The 18,883-nt window shown below is 46.0% G+C and overlaps 1 protein-coding gene across 2 annotated transcripts in view; it reads right to left on the bottom strand.

Moving 5' to 3' along the window:
- LOC126330054 (U3 small nucleolar ribonucleoprotein protein IMP3) overlaps window positions 1-18,883 on the bottom strand; it is a 98,290-nt gene that overhangs the window by 61,677 nt on the left and 17,730 nt on the right. For both annotated transcript variants that reach the window (XM_049996306.1, XM_049996297.1), the window contains exon 3: window positions 4,701-4,907. In XM_049996306.1, coding sequence (XP_049852263.1) covers window positions 4,701-4,907 — 207 coding nt within the window. The remainder of the gene's footprint in view (window positions 1-4,700; window positions 4,908-18,883) is intronic.

Raw genomic sequence — 18,883 nt, 5'->3', positions numbered from 1 at the left:
AGAACCTCATGAAACCTGTGCGAGAAGGTTCAGACATACTCAGTTACTTGAAATCCCTGAATGAGACTGATGCAGTCCATGGTATTTATAAGGCTTTGGACAACATGCAGATAACAAAAATAGCTTGCTCGTGAAAGAAAATTGCAATACATTTTGCTGAAACTGTTTTTGAAGGTTATGTGAGGAATGGGATGCTGCAATTCATCTGACCAATCCTGGGAAACAAATTTTTGGTTTTGAAGATACAAATGACAAACGAAGATACATATGACAAACACACCTGTGGGAGGTTAACTACTGATGTTGTCGAACAGAGATGTGAGTTGCTAAGCAATACATATTACGTGGTAAAAAGCATCTTCAATAGAGAATGAGAAGAAAGAGGAGGTGGTCCAAAAAAACCATTACCAGCGAGACAATGAAATGTGTTCATCCCTTTTAGAATATTCAGGGCAAAATTTGTTTTGTCTACACCAATTTTTAACTCTAAAGAAAACGAGAACAATCACCAGGAAAAAGGTGAATAAAATACACAGATAGAAAAATCAGACCAGGATTTCTTGAAATTAAGCAGAAAACAAGAGGTATGAAAACCTGTGTCTTTGGCTCTTGCCTGATAGCAGTCCAAGTTCAGCGACAGCTTTGGTTATACAATGTAACAGCTTTTTTTTTCTTCTCTTCTTGAAGTCTCTCACTGTTTGTAATTCATCTGTCAGCTTGCAGTGAGCAATGTATACATAATGCAGTATGCGCTTTCCAATGTCACATGTAGCATGATTCGTAAACACAGTAAAGTACATTTCTGTAGAAACTGGTGTATTTTGGATTACCTGTATCCATGATTTTAAGTTATGCATGCAGTCTTAAGATTGTATTAACCCAATTGATGAGGAGATAACTGTATATATGAAACGGGTTATTCAATTCAAAGAAGGAACTCCATCCACTATTAAAAAAATTGTATATCCGCTAATTAATAGCTATTAGTTTTATTAACAAGCCTCCTACAAAAGATTAAAATTTAATTGTTCATTAGCAGTTAAAAGTTTTGATCCCTTTACAAAATTTCAACAACTATGTGAGCCAACTTGTGATGACACAGTGCATCTGTTCAGTCATTCTTAAGGTAATATTCACCATGTATGGCTGTCTAGGGATTGCAATGAGAGTTACAGGAAAGTAAAGAATATAAGTGATTTATTTATTATCATGTCAGAAGCATGAAGTATACAATCAACACAAGGAAATCGATCGTTGACATCAGTTTATATATTGGTTGACCAGAAATTGGCTACCTTGAGTGCATTTGGTGTTGCCTTCATCTGGCCTTTCATGATGCATGTGAACATTGTGGTATATGGTTGTTAGCCTGCACAGCACAACAGGTGGTAGCAACTGGATGCACAGAAAGGCCTCACTTTTGCAGGTTGCTCTTGCATTTTGGGGTACCAGAGTGTAGACTGCAGAGGGCCTTCCATGTTGTCCACTTCGCTGAATGACCTGGAGGGACCTCTTCCTTCGGAACCACACTAGGGTGTACACGTCGACAAGAAATAAAAAAATAGTCCTGGGTTTTTCCCGGATAAAAAATACATTTTCTCCTGGGCGAAAATACGCTTTTTCCGTGTTAAGTGACAGTATACTTCCCCTCTCGATTGTAAAAATTATCAATCCTTTGAAGGGTTACGGTTTCATACACCGGCGGAGAACCTCCCGCTACTTTAGGAAACGAAACTCAGACAAAAGAAAACGCGTTTTTGGAAGGATTTTTAATTTGCATCAACATGTATGTTGCATATTTTTGTACTGCGAAAGTATATAGTAGAATTCTACCAAACATAGAACGTTAGTTACCAAAGTACTGAAATTGAGATAGCGATGCACTTTTGTAAGCCAATCACAGCTCAAGTCACATGATCTCACCAGCCAAAGATACCAGATATTTATTACATTTACATGGGGCTCGCAAAACCGGATTTCGTAAACCGATCTCCTAATAGTGCTCCTGGGCGGTCACGTAAACACTTTAAAATAGATTCTGGAAATCCGCTTCTGGATGCCGGTTTTCCAGTTCCACAATCTATTTTTGCTAAAATGTAAATGCAGCAGGTATTGAAACATGCTTGGGCTGTCAGGTTTCATGTTGTTTTTAAAAATTTCGGCTAATATTGACGGAGTGGTTTATTGTACAGTGAAAGATAAATAGAAATATTTGACTGAAGCTGGTTACATCTCATGAACTGAAGAGAAATATCGGTTGTGCTGACTAAATCATAAACTATATCTGCTGTTTTCCAGGTGCCGTGGTTACCTGAGCTAGCAAATCCATTTCAGACCTTAACACGTAAACACGACAGTGAAAAACAGTTTCCGAAATTCCGTTTTCGTCTTTCAGAAATTTAGTGATTCAGAGTATAGGACACGTAATGTTGTCAGCCTACAGCAACATTGTTAAGTAGCGAGAACACACAAACAGGAAAAGTTATGGTTTCAAACAATTCAAATGGCTCTGAGAACTATGAGACTGAAGTCATCAGTCCCCTAGAACTTAGAATTACTTAAACCTAACTAACCTAAGGACATCACACACATCCATGACTGAGGCAGGATTCGAACCTGCAACTGTAGCAGTTGCGCGGTTCCGGACTGAAGCGCCTAGAACCGCTCGGCCACCAAGGCCAGTGTTAATGGTTTAAATTAATGTACATAGTGTAGCTATAAGAAACACTAAGCTTTCACATATTGTCTTTCTTGCGTGCTTTACACTTCGATACATCACAAAAATGTGCCAGTAAAATTTTAAGTAATGGCATAAATGTCTGGCCTCCTGGACTCGAAATTCTTCTAAGTGGCCTGTATTCAAAGTGTTAAGCTTTAACTGAAAATCAAGATTTAAGAAATTCAAAGCACATTCATAAATGTAACATAACTAATGTTGCGTAAAATGATATGCCTCTGAAAGTAACGTTTTTCAAACCACCAATTGCAATATTTTCCCGCAACCTGTTAGAATTCGTTTCAGCAGTTCTCAGAGAGCGCCAGCTATGACGATGTAGGAAGCCTGTCTTTCGTACAGATACGGCGTTAAGAGATCTTACATTACGTCACAAATGAAACAGGACATCAGAGGATACACCCAGAGCATCGGAATTTTGTAAACCATACTAAAATGCATAATTTTACTTGAAGAGTGTATTAAATGCAAATTTTCTTGAAGTACCAGCACTCTATTATCTCATGTTTAGTTCTTTGTTATGGCATAATGCCATATGTCACAGAAGATAACAGTGTGCACTTGAAATTCTGCAAATGGTTGACGCCAATAGTGTTTCTAATAAACTTGGCTGCCTCTGCGGAAAAGATTAATTAAAGCCAATTTTTTAACAAATCGACAAAAATAGCTTCATTGTTCAACAAGGCAATTAATACCAGACAACCAAAAACCTGGAAATAAAACCAGAAAACTGAAACTAACTAATTCTGCCTTGAACAAAGTCTTCCTCAAACTGACACAGCTCCCAACTGTCTTAAACCTAAATGTAGCATTCACAGAACACACTAGCCCCTTCTCATCTGTTTACTTTGGAATGCCTGTGAGTTTTTCCAAATGAGGACTGTCACTTGATCTCCCAGTTACAGTGACCTTGGGAACTGTTAGCAAGCAAAGCACCTGGTAGGAAATGTATAGCCAGCTCCTGTGTGTGTGTGTGTGCGCACGCACACGTCCATGCACACGTGTGTGTGAGTGCAAGCACAATTTGCTCTATCAATGCTTGCAAAAGGTTATCTTTATAATAATTAAAAAAAAAGATTTTAATGTAAGTGCACAACAATCTCATTCCCAACCTCATTCAGCTGCGCACCACGTCACACCATGTATAGTGTAACCTAACCAGCATCAACAAAATGTGGGTCATGTCAGCAGTCATCAGCATCATCATTTGTCTCACATTAACTAGCCTTCCATCTCTGTCAAAATAACGATGTTGACAAAGTGAACATTAATAGTCCATTTATGACTGTAAATCGTGTTCCAGTTACAGCAGACATCATGCAGTCCCTACAAAGACGGCAACCAGTCTCACACAAAATCACTTTCCTTTTGCAGTTCCTCTAGCTCTTCTATCATATATTCTTGGCTTGAATATGCTGATGTTTTTGTGCTCACTACCAAAAATCCCCAGATGTAAACCTACACCTCATTCATTATTGTTACCTAGCAGAAATCTTCCTTTTATCAATATTCTAGTTGCTTTACATCTCAGAACAGTATCAAAAGTCTACTACATTGTACCTGCTTCTGTAACTGCAAGAGATTCCTCACCAATGGGTTGTTTCAGCAAGCTGAAGCTATTGTTCAAAATAAAACTACCAGAATTTGTTCTCTTCTTTGTGGATTTTCTGTCAACTAATGCCAACCATGAAGCAGAATCACAAATAACTCATACATAAAAAAGATGCCATGGAAAAGAAAAATGTTACTGAACACTGTGACAGTGTGATCTCTCAATTGAGCACATTTATGACATTAAGATAGCTTATGTTTATAAATGATAACAGATATCACATAAGGAGCAGATCTCATATTTCCTTGTGCTACAAGAAAAAAAAGGGCACACTTTTTGTGTGATATAGCTAACAATGGCAGAACAAGTGCAAGTTAAACAACATGAAATAATTCCAAAACATTCAATCTTTACCTTGTCACAAGGAATGCAGGGTCTTTTACTACTTCTGGTCCAACTCTTACATGGCCTTGTTCTACAAACTGAGTTGCCATGCGTATATTCTGAGACATTTTGTTCTTCACCATAACAACAGGCAAACGACGACGACAAAAACTTGAGGCAGTTACTTTATCACAGAGTCCCAAATCCCACTTTGTTGGAATGAGCCCCATCATATACCTGATAAAAAAGAGAAAGTTATACCAATAAATTGAAAGCACAATTATTATTTCTAAACCTTCGATAAGGCATAGATAAGCTGAAAGGGTTCCACCACTTGCGAAAATTGAAAATTAATTCACATATGAACAACAATCACACTGGCGCGAGTTGTGGTACTTGCAATGCAGCACAGCTGTTAAAACCGCTGCCTGGCTGTCTGGGTTGACAGCTGAAACCCAAGCATAAACAATTATTTGTCATTTAGTCTTTATCACTTCTGGAATGTTCTCAAAATTTAGTATGTTCATAATGATTGCATAGTCTGCAATGTTTGCTGTTTGTACAAATAACAACACTCTCCATGCAGGAGTTGAGTTCTGTTCTGGCTGGTGATGTTCTTCTTATTAAATGTGCTTTCAGTGCTAAGTGCTGTACGTCACTGACAAAGCTACTTTCAGATTTGAACTTGACTCTGGTTATGGTGTGACACTGTTTGGTGGAGACACTGGGTACTTCAAACCATCTGCATTACTATGGCTTTAATTAGGTTACATAAGAATATTGTCTGCAACATAAGTAACTATCTATTGTAAACACAGTGTTCCATATGTACTGTTGTGTGTAGTGATCATTAATATTATTTACAAGAATAAGCAAAGATGCATGAACTTCCATGTCATTTCTGTGATACATTTATCCATTACATGTTTGTTTCTTTTATAAGCTATAAGTAGGCTGCTCTGGGGGAAGGAGGTGGAAATTGTCTCGGCAGCCAATAGGCTATGAGCTGTTCACTAGCTTTTGTTCCCATCATCCTCCACACCGGGCCCAAGTAAAAGTGTGTAACCAGTAACTGGTCCTTGATATACTGTATATTGGAACTGGAGTGGAATGAAATCTTAAAAGTCTCTAGTTATGTGTTATAACTGAACCAACAACTTCACTAATGATCTGTCACTTTGACGTTTTTATGTGCTTTTATAAGTCTGTCTTTTCACAGCCACTTTCCTGTAGTTTCTTGTAGCTATGGACCTGCTGTGCAGTGCCACAATTTCTTGACGTGTGACTTCGTTTCCATCTGCAGAGGAGTTAGAAGAGAGCTTTACGACCTACAAGCTATGAAATGACGTAATTGCTTTTAAGGAACTGCTACTGGTTTTTTTTGCAGCTTTTATGGAATATTTACATACATTGGGTGAACAGATCTCATACCAATAAGAACAATATTTTCGAAATGAAACATCACAGAAGAGATTGACATTTCTCTTCAGCTTAGTTCAATAGTTTCTGTGTGTTGACATTGTAGGCAGCACCCCTTTCTCCCAGTGTTGACAATGCAAGAGACACTCAATCTCTGTCGTGCTTTCCCGAGATCCTGTGCCCATGCTCTTTACACCATCTCTGCACACAAATCAACACGAAACATGGACATTGGAGTTCTCTAGATACTAACTACCTAAACAACATTTTCGCATGACGATCTTTCATGTGATAACAAGGAAGAGGTAGAATAAACTGTTACATCACATGAGTTGATGACCAAGCTGATCCCACACACTATCAGATACAGAACAGGGGATCTTTATGGCCACAGGAGTACCTGGACACAGACAGGTTAGTGAGATTCTTGCCATGTGTAGACAAGCACAGTTCTGTTGAAAAATGGTACTATGAGACTGTCACGTGGGAGGCAACACACCAGGATGCACGATGCCATCGAAGTTTCCTCAATTACCACCAGCTGTGGTCTGAAGTCATGCCCGAGGGCACCTCAAACCATGATGCCAGGAGTAACATGGTAGTGGTTCTCCAAAACTTTGGAATAATGGGAGCTTTACCCAGGGTGCCACTACACTGTTTGATAATGGTTGTCTAGGGTAATTCAGTACTGCAATTCATTGTTGAACACACTGCAATTCCATTAATCAGCATTCCATGCTTCCAAATCACAGTACCACTTCACAAGTAACCATATGTGTTGAATCTTAATGGTAGCCTATGCATGGGACAGTTATTGCCTAGTCCAATGGTGCAGGACGACACAGAATGTCAGAGGGAGTCCATTACTTGTTCTCAGGTGAGACGCATAGACGTGATCTCAGATGCAGGTGCAAATGTGAAAGGACTATAATATTTGTGGTGGACAATAATGGTGATTGTCCCTTGTGGTGATCAGAAATGGTTGACCAGAACTTTGACAATGAGTATGCCAACATTGGGCCAGCATCACATCTGAATGACCCACAAATCTGGATATTGACTGATTTGATCAGCCGGCCAAATAGAGTCCACAAAGAGGCACCTTTCAAATTCTCTTAGTTGCTAACAATGCTGTCACATGACTACAAGGAACCTCCGTGTCATCCACACTGATCGTTCAACATCTGACACCTTTTACATCCTCCATATACCCTACCAGACTTGATAACAAGACTAATGCACTCTGGTGGCCATTCTACCTGTCACAGAGAATTACAATTCACAAATCTAAATCATTTACATACCTGCTAACATTGTGGGTGTGAACAAAGTTACACTGACATCCGACAAAGTCTTTGGATGCTTTTATTTTTTTGTCAGGCAATGTAATTCATATCTTGTCAATAAATCATTCATTAATGAAACTATGTCAGTCAAATTTAATAATTTAACAACTGGAGATATCAATACTAGCCATTCAATAAAGGGCTATGTCAGTATATTGACTAGCAAACCTGTTGCCTGGCTACCTCACAAGCAAAAATGTGTTTCCAGATTTACAAAAGACAGAGTATGTTGCAGTATCTCATGTGGCTGCTATAATCACTTGGCTTTGTATGTTCTTACCGAGGTTTTTGTAAACATGGAGTAATCATCTCAGCTTTTAGTGGACAACCACAGTGCATTACAGTCAATGAAAAACAATGGACATCGCAAAAGACTAAACACACAAACATTAGGTTTCATAACTCCCACGAGAAAATAATAATTTCTCCATTCTTGTTTTCTATATCAGAATAAAAAATCAATTAACAGAGATAGTCACAGAAACACCTCCAAAAGAAAAGTTTCAAAACATGACGGAAGACCGGGAAGTAATGCACAATAATTTTATCGGCAATAAGTTTAATTGGTAATGCCCCATTCATAGAAGTTCGTTCGATTGGAGTACAGCCATTTGCAGACTGCTGATTTCACTGACTCATCTGTTGCAGAGCTCTGGCAAGCCATGAATTTCTTTATGCAACAAAACAGATTAAAATCCGACAGTGCAAGATCTGGACTGTCTGGTGGATGCTGGAGCACCTTGCACCCAAATTTGGCAATTTCCTCTTGAAGACGAGCAGCAATATGTAGGCAAGCAGTTATCTGTCAGGTTCTTAGTGACCCTGCAAGCATTAACATTATGAAATTTCAATGTGCTATTAACAGTATCATACACTACACAATAAGAAATATTTAACTGCTGCAGTAAGATTCACAGCTGCACATGCCACTCATTCAAAACTGTTGCCTCAATGGCTCTCATATTCTGTGGGGTTGCAACTGTTACTGGCCGCCCAGAGCATGGTGATCACTAAGGTTCGTATGGCCATCTAGAAAGACTGTACACCACCTGCAGACATTGCTATGGTCCATATAGTCATCCTCTTACATTCCACGCATGGTGGGTGGTTGGTTTAAAAAAGGGGAGAAGAGACCAAACTACAAGGTAATCGGTCCCTAGTTCCTAGTAAAACAATGCTACAAGTGTGAGAATAAAACAAACAAGACATAAAACACAAAATGGAAAGAAAGGAAAAACCACAAGAACGAAGGGAAGGCAACGAACACTAATAGGAACAAAAGAGGACAAGAAAACAACAGAGAGATGCTGTAAACAGAAGAGAGTAAAACAAGAAAGCAGATTATAGTGGCTGGCCGACCACGAGAATAAAAAGGAAAAGCCAGCCACTCTGCAACACATTAAAACCTCCACCCTAAAAGCACTAGGGTAGAGGACACAGAGGGACAAAGGACATGCGCTAAAAGTTAGATCAAACGATAAAACCCACCTTCACGAATAACACGTAAAACTAATCCAGCCAATGATGTGTTGTCAGATAAAATGAGCGGCAACGAGTCCGGTAACCCGAGATTTCGTCACTGGGCAGTCAAAATGGGACAGTGCACCAGAATATGAGCCACTGTTAACTGGGCGCCACACCGACACTGAGGTGGGTCTTCATGGCGCAGGAGGTAACCGGGTGTTGCCCAAGCGTGGCCAATGCGGAGCCGGCAGAGGACAACTGATTCCCTGCGAGAGGCCCGCATGGAAGACTTCCACACATTCGTAGTCTTCTTAATGACACACAGTTTGTTCTATGTACTGTTATGCCATTCCGTCTCCCACAGCCAAAAAGACCTGCAGTTTAAGTCAGAGTGCAGGTCAGATTCAGAGATGGCCATCACCAGAAGTGGTACCCATGTAGCCTGTTTGGCCAGCCTGTCAGCAAGTTCGTTGCCTGGGATGCCCACGTGTCCTGGGAATCACACAAACACCACTGAACAATGGGACTGGTCCAGGGCATAGATGGATTCCTGGATGGACGCCACCAAAGGATGGCGAGGGTATCACTGGTTGATAGCTTGTAGGCTGCTCAAGGAGTCAGTACACAGAAGAAACAATTCCTCGGAGCATGAATGAATATACTGAAGTGCACAACATATAACCACCAGTTCTACAGTGAATACACTGCAGCCATCGGGCAAGGAATGGTGCTCAATATAGCCTCTGTGGACAAAGGAATAACATTACCATCAGCTATCGAGAGGTCGTTTTAAACCACTTCAGAGCCCCGGAACACTTCAAGAATCGAGAGAAACTGACAGCGGAGATCTGCAGGGTTAACGGAGTCCTTAGGGCCATGCGAAAGGTCCAGGCAAAGCTTCGGCCTACAGCTACACCACAGAGGTGTAAGTGAACGGACCTCGAGAAGAGGTGGTATAGGCAAAGACTCCAGTTCAGACAGAAGTGATCACACATGAACCGCAATCGTTAGCCCTGATCTGGGCCGTCTATGTGGGATGTAAACCACCACGGTTTGGAAAAGAAGATGGTAATTAGGATGTTCAGGAGAGCTATGAATGTGTGCAAGGTAACTGGTGAGCACTAGTGCATGTCTGATCTTCAATGGAGCGACTCCAGCCTCCACATGACACCGGACTTGTCCTAATCTGCACCCTGGTTGGTGTTGCTCAGGCAGTGGAGGGCACTGAGGTGCTGCCAACACTTCCATTTAAACTGACGAAGATGAGGGAGCCAAGTTAAACTGGCATCGAAAACCAGACCTAAGAATCAATATGTCTCCACTACAGTGAGTGGATCGTCATTAAGGTAAAGTGCTGGTTCCGGATGAACGGTACGACACCGACAGAAATGCACGACACACATATTCGTGGTGGGAAAGTGGAAGCCGTGGGCTACAGCCCATGGCTGTGCCTTGTGGATTGCTCCCTGCAGGCGACACTCAACAACACCACTACTGGAGCAGCCGTACGAAATGAATAAGTCATCTGCACACAGAGAAGGTGAGATGGAGGGCCCGACAGCTGCTGCCAGACTGTTAATGGCCACTAAAAATACAGACACACTGAATACAGAGTCCTGTGGGACCCTATTCTCCTGGGTATGGATGGAACTATGGGAGGCACCAACTTGGATATGGGAAGTATGGAGCAACAGGAAGTTTTGGATAAAAATCGGGAGTGAGCCCTGGGGACCCCGCTCCTACAATGTGGCAGCAAGGATATGATGTTGCCAGGTTATGTCGTACGCTTTACGTAAGTCTAAAAAGACGGCAACCAGGTGTTGGCATCTGGAAAGGGCTGTTCGGATGACAGACTTGAGGGACACAAGATTTTCAGTGGTAGAGCGACCCTGGTGGAAGCTGCCCTGACATAGAGTCAGTAGGCCACTTGACTGCAGGACCCAACCCAACTGCCGACACCATAAGTTCCAGCAGCTTACGAAGAATGTTGATGAGACTGATGGGCCAATAGCTACCCACATCAAGTGGGTTTTTACCGGGTTTGAGCACTGGAATGATGGTGCTCTCCTGCCATTGCGATGGAAAGCTGCAATCACACCAGATCCGGTTGAAGATGATGAGAATATGTCGCTTGTAGTCAGATGAGAGATGTTTAATCATCTGGCTGTGGATCCAATCAGGCCCAGAAGCTGTGTCGGGGCAATGTGCAAGGGCACTGAGGAGCACCAACTCTGTAAAAGGGGGGTTATAAGAATCAGTGTGGCGTGTAGTGAATGAGAGGGCTTTCCTTTCCTACCCTGTCTGAGAGTGCAAAAGGCTGGGGAGTAATTCTCAGACACAGAGGCTCAAGCAAAGTGCTCGGCAATTGCATTTACATCGGTAGATATCATGTCATTTATGGTAACACTGGGAACACCTGTTGAAGTCTGGTACCCGAAAAGATGTCTGATTTTTGCCCAGATTTGGGAAGGTGACGTATGGTATGCAATGGTCGAGGTGCATCTCTCCTAACACTCATGCTTCCATCGTTTGATAAGTTGGCGAATGCGGGCACAAAGCCGTTTAAAGGTTATGAGGTGCTCCAGGGAAGGGTGCAGCTGATGCCGCTGTAGAGATCGCCGATGCTCCATAATTGCTTGAGCGACTTCCAGCGACCACCAACAGTCTGCCTTATGCTGGGGCCACCCTAAAGAGTGAGGGATCACATTTTCAGCCACAGAAACAATTGTTGTAGTCACCTGCTCAACCATCACATCGATGTTACTGGAGGAGGTTCAACCATGAAAGCAAAGGTGAAAGTTTCCCAGTCTGCCTTGTTCAAAGCCCATCTGGGCACGTGTCCATGGGCCTGACACCGTGGCAGTCACAGGAAGATGGGGAAGTGTTCACTACCACACAGGTCGTCATGTGTTTTAAAGTGTATAGATGGGAGATATCCTGGGCTGCAAATTGATAAATCAATGGCCGAGTAACTACCATGAGCCACACTGAAATGAGTGGCGGCCCCAGTATTTAAGAGGCAGAGGTCAAACTGAGACAGTAAAGTTTCGACATCTCTGCCTCAGGCAGTACACATTGTGCCAACCCACAAGGGGTAATGGGCATTAAAATCTCTCAAAAGTAGGAAAGATTTAGAGAGTTGATCAATCAGTGAAGCTAATACATTCAGGGGTACTGTACGATCTGGAGGAAGATATACATTGCAGACAGTTATTTCCTGTGTTGTCCTTATTCTGACAGTCAAAGCTTCAAGAGCGGTTTGAAGGGGCACAGTTGGTTGGTTGGTTGGTTGGTTTGTGGGATTAAAGGGACCAGACTACTATGGTCATCGGTCCCTTGTTCCATAAAAACTAAAACCACCCAAAGAGAATAAAAAACGAATAACAGGAAAGACAGCAGACGAAACAGGACATGAAATACTCTGACAGAGACCAGACAAAACAAATTAAAACACACAGTGTGACGGTGGTTGGCCGACCGTAGAGAAAAAGAGGAAAAGCCAACCACCAAGAACACTTTAAAAACTCAGTTTAAAATCAGAGGCTAAAAGCAACAATAAAAAACTCAGATTAAAGGATAAAAACTCCCTGCCCGAATAAAACACAAAACCAAGTCCACCATGGTAGAGTCATCTAATAAAAGAGCAGAGAGCGTGTCAGGCATTGCAAAAGTCTGCCTGAGCACGGTTAAAAGGGCGCACTCCGACAGAATATGGACCACCTTCAAGGATGCCCCACAACGACAAAGAGGGGGATCCTCACGACACAGTAAATAACTGTGCGTGAGTCGGGTGTGGCCAATGCGGAGCCGACAAAGGACGACTGAGTCCCTGCGGTTGGCTCGCATGGATGACCGCCACACAGTCATCGTGTCCTTGACGGCACGGAGTTTGTTAGCGGTGGTCAGACCGCGCCATTCAGCATCCCAAAACGAGAGAACTTTGCGGCGTAAGACTGCCCGCAAATCAGCCGCCAGGAGGCTAATCTCCAGAGATGGCGCACTGGTGGCCTCTTTCGCCAGGCAGTCAACAGTTTCATTGCCGGGTATACCAACATGGCCAGGGGTACAAACAAAGACCACAGACCTGCCACTACGGGCGAGAGTATGCAGGGACTCCTGGATAGCCATCACCAGACGAGAACGAGGGAAACACTGGTCGAGAGCTCGTAAACCACTCAGGGAATCGCTACAGATAACGAAGGACACACCTGAGCAGGAGCGGATATACTCTAGGGCACGAAAGATGGCGACCAGCTCAGCAGTGTAAACACTGCAGTCAGCCGGCAACGAACGTTGTTCAGAATGGTCCCCTAAAGTTAGTGCATAACCGACTAGACCAGCAATCATCGACCTGTCAGTGTAGACAACGCCAGAGCCCTGATACGTGGCCAGGATGGAATAAAAGCGTCGTCGGAAGGCCTCCGGAGGGACTGAGTCCTTCGGGCCCTGTGCCAAGTCGAGCCGAAGGCAAGGGCGAGGCACACACCACGGGGGTGTACACAGAGGGGCCCGAAAAGGAGGTGGAACAGGGAAACACCCATGCCAGGAAAGAAGCTGTTTGACACATACGGCGATCGGACAACCCAACCGGGGCCGACATTCTGGCAGATGAACGACTGACTGCGGGAAGAGGACACGATAATTTGGATTCCCGGGCAAGCTAAAAACATGGGCAGCATAAGCAGCCAGTAATTGTTGGCGTCGTAACCACAGTGGAGGGACACCTGCCTCCACAAGTATGCTGTCCACAGGGCTGGTTCGGAAGACACCAGTGGCAAGGCGTATCCCGCTGTGGAGGATTGGGTCCAGCACCCGCAATGCAGATGGGAATGCTGAGCCATAAGCCAGACTCCCTAGTCCAGATGGGACTGGATTAACGCCTGGTAAAGCCGTAGGAGAGTAGATCGGTCGGCACCCCACCTGGTGTGGCTCAGGCATCGCATAGCATTTAGATGCCGCCAACACGCCTGTTTAAGCTGCCGAATATGAGGCAGCCAAGTCAACCGGGCATCAAAAACCATCCCCAAAAACCTATGTGACTCCACCACTTTAAGAAGCTCGCCGTCAAGATAAAGCTGCGGCTCCGGGTGAACAGTGCGTCGCCAGCAGAAATGCATAACGCAGGTCTTGGCTGCGGAAAACTGAAAACCATGCGCTACAGCCCAAGACTGCGCCTTGCGGATTGCGCCCTGTAGTTGACGTTCAGCAGCTGCAATGCCAATAGAGCTGTAGTAAAGGCAGAAGTCGTCAGCATACAGGGAAGCGGAGACAGTATTTCCCACGGCCACAGTGAGCCCGTTAATAGCTATTAAAAACAGACACACAATGAGAACAGAACCCTGTGGCACACCGTTCTCCTGGACTTGGGAGGAACTATATGAGGCCGCGACGTGCATGTGGAAGGTACGATACGACAGAAAATTGCGGATATAGATCGGCAGAGGGCTCCGAAGACCCCATCCATGAAGCGTAGAAAGGATGTGATGACGCCATGTCCTATCATACGCCTTCCGCATGTCGAAAAAGACAGCAACCAGATGCTGACGGCGGGCAAAGGCAGTACGGATGGCTGACTCCAGGCTCACCAGATTGTCGGCGGCGGAGCGGCCTTTACGGAACCCACCCTGAGACGGAGCCAGAAGGCCTTGAGACTCCAGTACCCAATTCAAGCACCGGCTCACCATCCGTTCGAGCAACGTGCAAAGAACGTTGGTGAGGCTAATGGGACGGTAGCTGTCCACCTCCAAAGGGTTCTTCCCTGGTTTCAGAATGGGGACAACAAGACTTTCCCGCCATTGCGATGGAAACTCACCCTCGATCCAAATGCGGTTGAAAAGATTGAGGAGGTGTCGCTGGCAGTCCACTGAAAGGTGTTTCAGCATCTGAGAGTGGATGCTATCTGGCCCAGGAGCGGTATCAGGACAAGCGGCGAGGGCACTTCGAAATTCCCACTCACTGAATGGAACATTGTACAATTCAGGATGGTGAGTGCGAAAAGAAAGACGTTCTATCCGCTCCTTAATGGAGCGGAAGCCCAAGGGGTAGTTGGCAGAAGCGGAATTCATAGCAAAGTGCTCTGCCAAGCGGTTTGCAATGACTGCTCCATTCAGTGAGAGCGCAGGGACACTGACAGGGGTCCGATAGCCATAGAGGCGGCGAATCTTGGCCCAGACCTGCGATGGAGTGACATGGAGGCCAATGGTGGACACATACCGCTCCCAGCACTCCTGCTTGCATTGGCAGATAATGCAGCGGGCTCGCGCACGCAGCCGTTTGAAGGCGATAAGGTGGTCGATTGAGGGATGTCGCTTGTGACGCTGGAGCGCCCGCCGGCGAGCTTTAATCGCTTCAGCGATCTCAGGAGACCACCAAGGCACAGTCCACCGCTGAGGGGACCCAGAAGAACGGGGAATGGCATATTTGGCGGCAGTAACGATACCGGTAGTGACCGACTGAACCACTGCATCAATGGCATCGTTAGAGAGAGAGACTCAATAGCGGCAGCGGAGGAGAACAAGTCCCAGTCAGCCTGATTCATAGCCCATCTGCCAGGGCGCCCAGAAGACTGACGCTGTGGCAGTGACAGAAAGATCGGAAAGTGGTCACTACCACACAGGTCGTCATGCACTCTCCATTGGACAGACGGAAAGAGGCTAGGGCTACAGATGGAAAGGTCAATGGCAGAGTATGTGCCATGCGCCACACTGAAGTGTGTGAAGGCACCATCATTTAAGATCGAGAGATCGAGCTGCGCCAATAAATGCTCAACGATGGCGCCTCGACCTGTTGCCACTGACCCACCCCACAGATGGTTATGGACGTTAAAGTCGCCCAGTAACAGGAAAGGTGGAGGCAATTGAGCTATCAGAACAGCCAGGACATGCTGCGCGACATCACCATCCGGTGGAAGGTAACGACTGCAGACGGTAACAGCCTGTGGCGTCCACACCCGAACAGCGACAGCCTCTAAAGGTGTGTGGAGAGGTAGACTCGCTGTGAAGAGAGTTCAGGACATAGATGCAGACGCCACCAGACACCCTTTCATAAGCTGCCCGGTTCTTATAATAACCCCGATAGCCACGGAGGGCGGGGGTTTGCATTGCCGGAAACCAAGTTTCCTGCAGAGCAATGCAGAGGAAAGGGTGAAGGCTGATAAGTTGGCGGAGCTCAGCTAGATGGTGGAAGAAACTGCTGCAGTTCTACTGGAGGATGGTGTTGTCCATGGCTGAGAAAGGCTTGACGGGACTGGGAAGGGAGATTACGCCTCTGGGTCACCTGCTGCCTCCGATTTAGCACCTGTGATAGTGCTTTCCATGGCGTCTGATGGACCGGCGAGATCGAGGTCTTCAGCGGACGCCAGAATCTCCACCGCATCCTCAGACGCAGAGCTGGAAGGTTGCGGTGGGATGGCTGCCACCGCGAGTTCCTTGGGCTGAGAGCTCTTCTTGGGTTTCTCACGCCGTTCCTTGGGTCGCACCGGCTGAGAGGGCTTCACCGATTCAGTCTCCGGGATGGAGGAGGATCGTGAAGCCCTACGACCAGCTGATTGTGGGCACTTACGCCATTGTCGGTTGTCAGGCTTCTCGCTGGTGGAAACCTGGGAAGGGAGGGACCCAAGGGACCCCTTGCGAGCGTGAGAAGCCGAAGAAGTTGGACACTTCTCCTGCTTAGTAGTGGGGACGGACGTCCCCGATGGGTGGGATGATGTTGCTCCTGAGGTAGGTGGCGCAGGAGCAACCCGGTGGGTAGAGCCCCCCACTGGCGAGGGGGCAGGAGGAGTTTTATTACTCGTCAATCCGGCCACAATTGGAGAAACAGACAGGGCTAGCACAGGTGTTGTAGCAGCAGCGTAGGAAGATGTCATTCTCACAGGATGGAGTCGGTCGTATTTCCTCTTGGCATCAGTATAGGTTAGTCGGTCCAGGGTCTTGTATTCCATGATTTTACGCTCTTTCTGGAACATTCGTCAGTCTGGCGAGCAAGGTGAATGGTGCTCCCCGCAGTTGACACAGATGGGAGGCGGGGCACATGAAGTATTGGGATGTGATGGGCGTCCGCAATCTCGACATGTGAGGCTGGAAGTGCAGCGAGAAGACATATGGCCGAACTTCCAGCACTTAAAGCACCGCATCGGGGGAGGGATGTAGGGCTGAACATCACATCGGTAGACCATCACCTTGACTTTTTCCGGTAATGTATCCCCTTTGAAGGCCAAGATGAAGGCACCGGTAGCAATCTGATTTTCCTTCGGACCCCCATGAACGCGCCGGACGAAATGTACACCTCGGCACTCTAAATTGGCGCGCAGCTCTTCATCAGACTGGAAAAGAAGATCCCTATGGTAAATAACTCCGTAGACCATATTTAAACTCTTATGGGGTGTGATCGTAACGGCAACATCCCCCAACTTGTCACAAGCGAGTAACCGTCGTGACTGGGCAGAGGATGCCGTTTGTATCAGGACTGACCCAGAGCGCATTTTTGACAAGCCCTCCACCTCCCCAAATTTGTCCTCTAAATGCTCGATGAAGAACTGAGGCTTTGTGGAGAGAAGAGACTCCCCAACAGCCCTCGTACAAACTAAGAAACGGGGCGAATAACTGCTACTGCCATCCTGAGACTTACGTTCCTCCCACGGTGTGGCCAGGGAGGGGAACGTTTTCGGATCATACTTCTGAGCGTTAAACTGAGCCCGAGAACGCTTAGAGACTGCTGGCGGCTGGCCACCAGCGAGAGACGATGTACCACGCTTCATTGCGGGTCATCCGCCCTGATGCCACCTACTCCGACCAAGGGCCCCCCCCACAGGCGCCACCCAGCCACGGCAAGAGCCACCTGGCAGGATGGCCGTTGCCGGGAGTCCCGATACGCCAGGAGGATAGGCATCTACTCCTTGGCATACGTGGGGAGTTAACAGCGCAGGCATCAGTAGAGAGAACCCTGTGTTGTCAGGGGGCTACAACCAACAGGGTACATGGCGGCCCCACCACAACAGACTGGCTACCGTGCTGGATGTTAGGTAACATGTGGTCCATGGTCGCCGTCGGTGCAGAAAGAGGCACTGCACAGTGCAAGGTGTAATCTGCACGCAGAAACAGAGTCATGCCCAAGAGATGGAGAGCGGACAGGACTGCAGTTCAACGGTGTATAAGCTGGCGAAAGGTCTGATCGCAAGATGGACACAATGCACCAAGTAAGGCGCCCTTCCCCAATCGGCTCGCTCTTCGGAAAATTTTGAGAGATGGAGGTCAAACCCAACAGGGGACCATCATATAAGGCCGAAAAGTTTGAGACTCCTTTTAGTCGCCTCTTACGACAGGCAGGAATACCGCGGGCCTATTCTAACCCCCGAACCCGCAGGGGGAAGGGGGGGGGGGGCACAGTGTCGTTACATAAACACAAACTCTACCACACACTCGATTATAGTCACTATGGTTCCTGTAATATCCCTTATAGCCATGGAGGGCAGGGGTCCGCATTGCCAGGAACCAGGTTTCCTGGAGGGCAATGCAGATAGCAGGTGCAAAGCTTAACAGTTGCCTTAGCTCAGCCAGGTATGGGAAAAAACTGCCACAATTCCACTGGAGGATGACGTCATCATGAGACTGGGAAGGCATGGATCATTCAATGAAGCAGTTTAAGCCTCAAGGTCACCTGCTGCCACCAATTTATTGCCTGACCAGTCTACATCTACTGTGTCTGAGAGTCTGGCGAGTAAGGGTGTTCTTTTTGGATTTCTCTCACTGCTCCTTGGATTTCCCTGGCTGGGAGGACTTCACTGCCTCAGTCTCTAGGACTGAGGTTGAGTGTGAAGCCCTACGACCAGCTGCTTTTGAGCTCTTCATCTTTCCCTCTGGTAGAAACCTGAGAAGGGAGTGACCTGAGGGACCCCTTCCTAGCGACAGAAACTGAAGAAGACTTATGCTTCTCCAGCTTATAAGTGGGGACAGACATCCCCAATGGTCCGGGGGGGGTGGGAGGTTG

This window comes from Schistocerca gregaria, chromosome 2 (assembly GCF_023897955.1).
Source record: "Schistocerca gregaria isolate iqSchGreg1 chromosome 2, iqSchGreg1.2, whole genome shotgun sequence".
NCBI classification, from domain to species: domain Eukaryota; kingdom Metazoa; phylum Arthropoda; class Insecta; order Orthoptera; family Acrididae; genus Schistocerca; species Schistocerca gregaria.
Note: the sequence above shows the minus strand (reverse complement) of the source record. Positions and strands in the feature narration are given on the sequence as shown.